The 8,549-nt window shown below is 34.3% G+C and overlaps 1 protein-coding gene across 2 annotated transcripts in view; it reads right to left on the bottom strand.

The window, feature by feature from the left end:
• The window catches only part of LOC128225168 (phenolphthiocerol/phthiocerol polyketide synthase subunit B-like), a 29,139-nt gene extending 22,059 nt beyond the window's left edge, over positions 1 to 7,080 (bottom strand). For both annotated transcript variants that reach the window (XM_052935217.1, XM_052935218.1), the window contains exons 1-5: positions 6,865 to 7,080; positions 5,929 to 6,024; positions 1,500 to 1,627; positions 1,036 to 1,196; positions 435 to 638 (exon numbers count right to left, since the gene is read on the bottom strand). In XM_052935217.1, coding sequence (XP_052791177.1) covers positions 435 to 638; positions 1,036 to 1,196; positions 1,500 to 1,627; positions 5,929 to 6,012 — 577 coding nt within the window. In that variant the 5' untranslated portion in view covers positions 6,013 to 6,024; positions 6,865 to 7,080. The remainder of the gene's footprint in view (positions 1 to 434; positions 639 to 1,035; positions 1,197 to 1,499; positions 1,628 to 5,928; positions 6,025 to 6,864) is intronic.
• Between the last annotated feature and the right edge of the window lie 1,469 nt (positions 7,081 to 8,549).

Below are 8,549 nucleotides of genomic sequence, written 5' to 3'. Positions count from 1 at the left end.
ATGTTGTTTCATATACATGTACGTAATAGTTTATTTTTTGTAGTATTTATATAACATTCTCGTTCGTTATTAATTGTCAATAACATAAAACTAATAATTTGACAGTGAGGCGAAAATTTGTTTATGCTATTATTTAAAAACAATGTTGTGTGTTGTTGGAACAAAGCATCATTTTTGTCGGCACTTTTTGCTATTAGGAAGCTGTTAAATGAGAAGATTTCAAGAGACCTAATTCAACCCGTTATTTATTTAATTATTCCTTAATTAAAAAAAAATTGATGAACTCGCCAAAGCCGTGAATGCCCATTGAAAGTTAGTATATTGTTCTGATAAATGATAGTTTCATGGTTTTTTTTTTTTTCTTGCAATTTCAAAATTGTATTTTTTACAGTGCATGAATATTTGGATCAGTTTCAACTACTTTGAAGCAATACCTGATCTAATAGCCTGACATCCTAGATGAATAGCCATCATTGCAGAGGAGCAGGCCGTATCTACGGTTAAACATGGCCCGTGGAGGTTGAACACGTAAGATACCCTTGAAGATATCACTGTAGTGGACGAACCAGTTGCGCTGTAGTTTGTGGTCCCCAATGGGTCCTGTGAGCTCATTATCTTGTAATCGTCGTTCATGCAACCTGCCATATTAATTATATTAATGGTAAATTCATTTCAATCAAGTTAAATATATATCAAGGGTAGTAACATATATATATATATACCTGTACGGGTAGGTCATTTAATAGAAGCTCATTTTCGAAGTATATGTCTACATGCCAAACAATGCAAACATTTTGCAGTGGATTTTCATTTCCGATGAATTCCACGCGGAACTACTGCCATATAGTTCATATAATATAATTTGTGCGTGACAGGATTGCCAAATCAAAAATTGCAAATGATCCATTCAATAACTATTAATTAAACTACGTTTTAAAGCCGTCACCTGAATGATAAATACATATTCGCTTATTCATGATAAGTCTAAGTAGATTTATTCCCTGTCTTTCTGCAAAAACAGTTTCATTTATATACCTATATAGACTCCAGTCTTTGTATCGCTCATCTTGGTTCTTGTGAAGCCCCCATCCTCCATAGCCATGTGGACACATTCAAGAACATATCTTTGCTGCGGGTCGATTCTTGCAGCTTCAACATCACTCACTCCAAATAGCTTGTTGTCCCACATATCATGGCTTCAAAAACATTAACAAGTCATTAATCAGTATGACATTTCATTAACAGCAACTGCGTTTAAATCATTGGCGATCACATTATCACAACTACAAACAGGAAACTATTGATCGATTGTAAAAAAGCTAAACTTATTTTATGATCATCGAAGAAATGTATAGACCATTAGGATTAAACACTTTAATGCTTTAATGTATACTTCGCGGTGACATTCGGTAGTTCTCATTTTTTTGAAGACGAAGTCTTATTATCAATAAAGTTTCGTTCAGTTGGTATCTTGTACCAAAGCACACTGATATACTCACTCTTTAAGAAGACCTGCCTTAGTAACATAAGTCTTCCCATCCGCATCTTTGTCTTTATTGAAGAAGGCCTCGTTGTTCCATCTGTCTTTCGGGATATCTTTCACGTGGTTTTCACAATTTACAAGCACCTGAGTAAACACATAAATAGTATGCGTCATTTGCAGACCATGAGGCTACATGCAAATTAAATAGTGTATAGATTAATTGGAATGGTCACGCATATATATGAATGATACTACCCCTTTTCTCGGACAAGTCGGTGCTATCTACATTTTAATATAGATATAATCATTCGGAACTCCTCGGCCATTTTATCGAAAACAACCTCGGATGTATTTGGACGGTTTACATACTCAAAAAGTGGTACGTTTAAGTCCGCTGCAAATAGATCGCGTAGTAATCTGAATTAGTTGTTAAACTTTATGACTTAACTCTTGGGAATCTTAATCATGTTTGCAATAATACACTTCACTGGCAATCAATTTAAACTGAGAGCAATGAATACAACTCTTAAACACTACATTTAATTAATGATATTATTCAAAAATTTACGGACTACTTCAACTGATGTACCGGTATACATCCGAGGTTGTTTTTGAAAATAATGGCCGAGGAGCTCCGAATGAGATATAATTTGTTTGTGGTACTTATCGGAAAGTTCGAGCAGGGCATAGCCGGAAATATGCATATTCTACTTTAGTGGCAATAACAACGGATTATATAGTGTCATGTTGAATAGTCAAGTATTACATTTTAAAAGTTACGTCATTACGAACACAAATATGTATACATCTTTTTATGGCCCTATAAATTATGCATTTTTTGTCAATGTTTCTGCCCAAATACCTGAAATTCAAAACCTCTTATTTAAAAGGAAACAAACAATATGAAACAACACATTTTTTTTCTATAAATTTAATACACATTTCTAAATATTAGAGCTGAAATAAATGTTCTGAGCAAAATATTTCAAGATGAAACTTTCGATGAAAAACTATTATTAAGTATAAGCTGGCAATAAGGTAAAGGTCACAGAACATTTATTTTCAAACATTCACTGGTTGATTGCTGCAGTTTTTGATTGGGGTACTGTATTTGCTGAAACATATATAAACGTGAAAAAGCTCCAGTTCTTTGGGCAGCTGTGTCGCCTGCCAAACAAATACATGGCTAAACATGTTTTAACTACAGACTTGTGAGCTATTGCAATTGAGACAACCAGTCTTGTGCCCGAAATACATAGAATCTTAAAAAATACAAACTTCAGGAGATACTATGGGACTATGTCCACAACGGAAATCCCCCACCGAATTGCATGTGAAAGAAAATTATTGAACTCAAAGTTATTTATCCAATACGTAGACAGCAATTTCATCGATTGTTCTACAAGGATAATATACCTGCGCATCTACTAAGGGAAAATACTGCTTCAGAATTATGGATGGCGGCGAGAAAAAAATCCCCGATTACTATCCCTGAATAGACATTAACTACGCTCAATTGATGCACTCGGGAGAACGTTCCCTCAGTTATGCGACATATGCAATCATTATCATGAAAATTACAATATACATAAACTGTGTTTTTGTCCAAATTTGGTCGGAATAATTATGCAAAAAGGATATCTAAGTTTCATCGATCTGTCGGAGCAAACTTTGAAAAGCCAATGCAAAAAAACATATTAGGTATAGCGACGGCTACAAATGAAAATTATGAAATGGAAAGTATAAAATTTGCAATAATAATATGTAAATTTCCAAGTGTAGCACTTCTATTGCTATTATATTGTAAGTGTATAATTACCTATATAGTGGAACACGCCTTGGTAATCTAGGTTTTCGTTTTCGAGCTAACTTAACTACAAGAAGTGTGTATGTTTTGCCTTATCACCCGTATACAGATTAAATTCTTTTAATATTTTTTTTTTTATATTGTATCGGGTTTGTCAAATAACGCTATTCTTGATATGTATAATAATACTATTATGTTTTAGACATATACGTTTTCTGCACATTTTGTATTAGACTGAATGTGCAATTGCATGCATGTACATATACATTATATATATATATATATTGATGTACATGTACATGCATGCAATTGCACACTTGGTAAATGTCTCTCGGTACCAGTCTGTGTCAAGTTGTGAAACTTTTCGACGGGTTGCCAATGTCAAATCAGCAAGGTCTTGGAAGCGTCGTCAACGGAGGGAAGTCTTTATCGCGGGAAAGGTCCTGAAATCCATGGAGGCTAAGTCAGGGTTGTAGGAAGGGTGTTATAAGACTTCAAATCCCAGTTATGTTATATCTAACTGTGTAGAGTTGGCCCTATGTGCAGGAGCATTATTCTAGTGCCAGATAACCACATCCAGGTCCAAAGCCGGCCGTTTCCTCTTTAGAGCCTTGACGAGATCCCTTTTCAATACCTGAAAATCAACGTGTTTCAGTTAGCAATGCTGGCGGTGATATTTTAATGCAAGCAGGTATTGCAATATAAAACTAATCAATTACTATATTTCTCTAAATGAACATTTTAATTATATATCATTATAGTTTATTGATACATTTAATAGTTCGACCGTTCGTGGCAAGCTATTTACCTTTGAGTAATAGTCCGCATTCATCGTTGTTCCCTCTTTGACTCTGTGCTAAAGGATCGTTCCGTAGCCATCCACGAAGAAGATACACACCTCTTTTACGCAGCTTCTTCATCCGAGCTTTTTTTGAGGGCGGTGTTCTTGGTGTTTTCCACGCCGGCGATTGGGCCTTCCTCCCCGGATCATAGAGATGAAGCCAAGTTTCGTCTTTGTGTTTACTATCCTATCAAGGAATTTGTCACCTTCTACTGCGTACCGTTTCAAAAATGCAGCGGAACACCTTGCACGCGTCTGCTTTTATTTGTCCAATAGCAACTTCGGGACCCAGCGCGCACTGACTTTCGACATACCCAACTCTATTGTAAGAATCCCATGTACAGTTGAAGGAGATATGTTGAGTTCCCTGGCAATCTGTCTCAACGTTTTTTGTGTGTCTTCCCGGATGATACCCCTCACGAACACTAGGAATCACTATCGAACGCATACCTTTTCACTTATTCTCATCATCGATTTCCTGTCGTTCTTTAATCTATTGTGCCATTTGTAGACGAATGCCGGGCCAAACCCCTTTAAAGTATCGCTCACTTTCATCATTAAAATCTTTTCAGCTGGTGTCTTTCCCATTATGACACAAAAAATAATGCCGCTCCGTAATTCAACGTCTCCAGTTGACGCTATGACGCTGGTTTAATTTCACCATGACGGCATGACGTTGACATTGAACGTGCAAGAATTGCGTGGAATTTCAAGGTTAAGAACAGTGTTAAAATTGCATTGCTTAAGGTGAATAAATGATAAAAAGTATACTCATTTTGGTGTGCACCAACTAGGGCCTGTTGCGTTGCCAAGGATACCGTTTATTGTTGCTATTCATAATTGTTGGCCGATTATTATTTCGCTTCATATTTGATCTTTTCATTGATCTTGTGGATAATTCAGTTTTTCATGTATTGGAATAAAAATGAAAATGCTATGAGCAATTTACACGAACTTTGCGATCATAATTGACTCCATTTCTTTTTGTTTGCCAAAAAAGTTTCAAGTGTTGTCAATGATTGTAAAGGTTATCAAAAAGCACAGTATGTTAAGATTCTTTGGATTTGTAAAAGAAAGCTGAGATCAAATTTGACTTACCGGGTTTGGGGCATGTCCGTAGTGACAGTCCTTTCTTTAAGGATGGTATTAGTGACCAAGTTTTTGTCCGAAATCGTTGTTTTTGTAAGTAATTGGTTATAAATGGCGTTTAAATATACTTTCAGACCAAAAAATGAGTCAAATTCCTGTTAAAATATCAGTCAAACCGTCAAAAAAAAAACCGGCAGAAAAACGGGTGATTACAAAAAATGCTCATAAAATTGTTTGCCCGTTTAATTTTGTTTCACAGAATAAAATAAAACGTAAAACATAATACCACAGTGGATATAAACAATATGCATGATTATTTTGGTACCATTTTCGGCAGTAAGTATAATGCTTTCGGAAGTAATATCAATTGGACTGAGGCTTTGTGTAAGCATTGGGCAGAATAGGGAATCAAAATACGACGTTATATTTGTATTGCTACATGTAGACCTAATACCATAAACAGCAAGTCATTACGTGATAAATTGCTGTAAGAGGAAAATAAACAATTCTGATTCAAAGAAAGCAAACAATGCTTTGTTATTTCTCATATATAAGTTCAACAATGTGCAGATGCACTGTCGTCCTCAAAGAACTCAATATGCATATTCTATCGCCAAAATCACAATGCGGTAAATGCTGTCCGTATATCTCATTGAAACAGAAAAGAAGACATGTTTGGGCATCTCAAGAAATTAAAACAATACTTACGCGCCAAAATTCCTCAGCAGTGTCTGCTCCGGGAAACCTACAGCCTATACCAACTACGGCAATTGCTTCCTCGTCGTCCATCATTCTTTATTGTACCTTAGAAGTTTAAAGAAATAATGTTTAACAAAAAAATGTACGTGGACGAAAATAATTAGAAATAAGGATATTACGATAAAAAAAAACATTTTATTTATATATTTGAAATTAAATCAATATACAAGTATTGACATATTTATTTTAACTGTCATAGGTCAATAATTACACGGTCGGTGCACAATCTTTATTTATCCTCGGTCTATTTTTGAGGCATTGAATAGTGGCTGGAATATATGCAAGTCAGTGTCTTAACTGTCCGGCATAGCCAAGTGCATATTTTTTCTTGTTTTGTTTTTGTTTTTATTTTACCCAAGTTTCATAGCATAGTTTTAATTATATCACATACAAATACAGATTGCAAGATACAACCGGTTTCAAAAACTATGCCAACAACAAAGGAAACGCTTCAACTCCACCATTCTTATTGAATTAAAAGTGCTTTGAATATTCATCCTTAATAAATGAATGAATACTTGTAACATAAGTAGCAGTTATATGATGAATAAGAATATATAGACAAAAGAAAAAAAATACAATTGATAATGATGCGGTATACAGGAAAACAGCCAGATTATCATTTGGTTCGAAGTTACAGCCTCAAACTGACCTATCTTAGAAAACTGATTAATGTTATCAAGTATTGCAATGTATTTATTTGGGATCTATGTTTAATGTTTAGAAAACGTACGTTAATGCCACCCGATAGTGATTTTTAAATGTAAAAGGAAATAGTCATATACAATCTATACAAGATAACAGAAACACTGGTAAACATGCATATGGTAAAATACAATGATAAGATTTACTTAGTGGAGAATTTTCAGTTGCTATGGTACTTACTTTTCTAACTGATAAAGATCGAAATCAATTCTGTCTGCATCTTTCATAACTGTCTGTTTTATAATGTTCACGATGAAGCTCGCAGGAGTGTCCACAGCAGCTAATCTATAACGACGACTACCACTATTGTCTAAATTGTATCGCAACCTTTATTCTTATTATTATTATTTCCTAATTATGTATTTTACAATTATTAGTGAAAACCACGAACGTCGTTCCGATGTCATGTTCTATCGTCTATTTCTGTTTCTGTTTGGTAGATCTTTATTCCAGGCTTTATTTATAGTTACAGCCTAAACATGCTCACGGTTCTAACAAACATAACCTATTGCCTAAACCAATCTCTTGTAAAGAGGAGGAGCAAGTTTTACGCAATGTAATTTGTTTTCTCATTAGTTTATCGATGGCTGTAATGTCTAGGAACTCCACCAATTTTACCACATTTAATGCATTTCGATTTAGCAAATGTTCGTTTCACAATCTGCTTCATGAGATCAATAGTTCTTAACGTTGACAATAACGAACTCGTTTAAAACATATAGTGCCTTAAACTATTTGCCTAATTCTCAAACAAATTAAGTGTTTAACTTTAAACAACCCAAAAAATGGTTCTTGCATTGGGTAGGTGCCTAGATGTTTTTCAATTTGATATTTCACAAGAAAAGTACATTTCTTGGTGTGCGGGTCGTAACATTATAAAGTGACTCGCTCATGTTTTTGGACCAAAAAAATACGTTCCCGGTGATGCATCTGAAAAGACTTATTTTATCATGATTTTATTCTATGATATCGAATTTGCAGAAAAAAATACATGTATAGCATTAAAAAGTATTTTGGATTTAGTGGGGTTCGAACCAAAGCAGGTTAAGTCAGGAAAAAAGAAAACAGCTAGTCCACACGGCCACCGGGATTTTAACAAAAGTAGTGGATATGTTGATGTGTAAAGGATACATTAATAACATCACGTGATAATGATAATCGACCAATAACGCAAAACCACAGTCGTAATTAATTCACAATCGCGTTATAAACGCTAATGGAAATTGTGGTCTTCAAAGAGATATTTGAGCAAATATCAACATTTGCTGAAGAGTTCCAGCTTTTTTATTTTTGTTTTAACACTGCTTATGATTTGCCACTCTTTATTTCGTAATTTAAAAAAAGTGCATTTTATAAACTATAAAAAGGAACAAATGCTTTCAATTCTTAAGATCATAAAAGTAAAGGACATCATGAATGTATTCATTATTATAACACAGAACGAAGTTGTCATATTTAGTATTCTTAACAACTTCACAACCGTATGCCAATTATGATACTTAAGTGTCCGTTCATATGGCTAGAAGGAAGTAGTCTTAACTAAAATCAAAAGCAGGAACTATAGTTAGTTTATCTCACAATTCGTGTCATGACTTAACATGTGCACGTGTTCGTAGCGTGCTCAATAATTCGCCCTTTTATATTACAGAGCGGTTGCTATCTACAGTATGTTATCGACAAATATGATGTCAAATTTACTGATCGAAGAGTAAAGAAGCAAAAGTTATCTATCAATATCATCGAGTTTTTATTTCCTTCTTGACGGTGAAATTATGGATAAAAAGAAATTACTTTAAATCTATTTGAGTTGGTTTAAAGAGTTACTGTATTTGAAATAACCTTTTTGTCATACTTTTCTTATTTGT

This window comes from Mya arenaria, chromosome 2, assembly GCF_026914265.1.
Source record: "Mya arenaria isolate MELC-2E11 chromosome 2, ASM2691426v1".
Classification (NCBI taxonomy): Eukaryota; Metazoa; Mollusca; class Bivalvia; order Myida; family Myidae; genus Mya; species Mya arenaria.
Note: the sequence above shows the minus strand (reverse complement) of the source record. Positions and strands in the feature narration are given on the sequence as shown.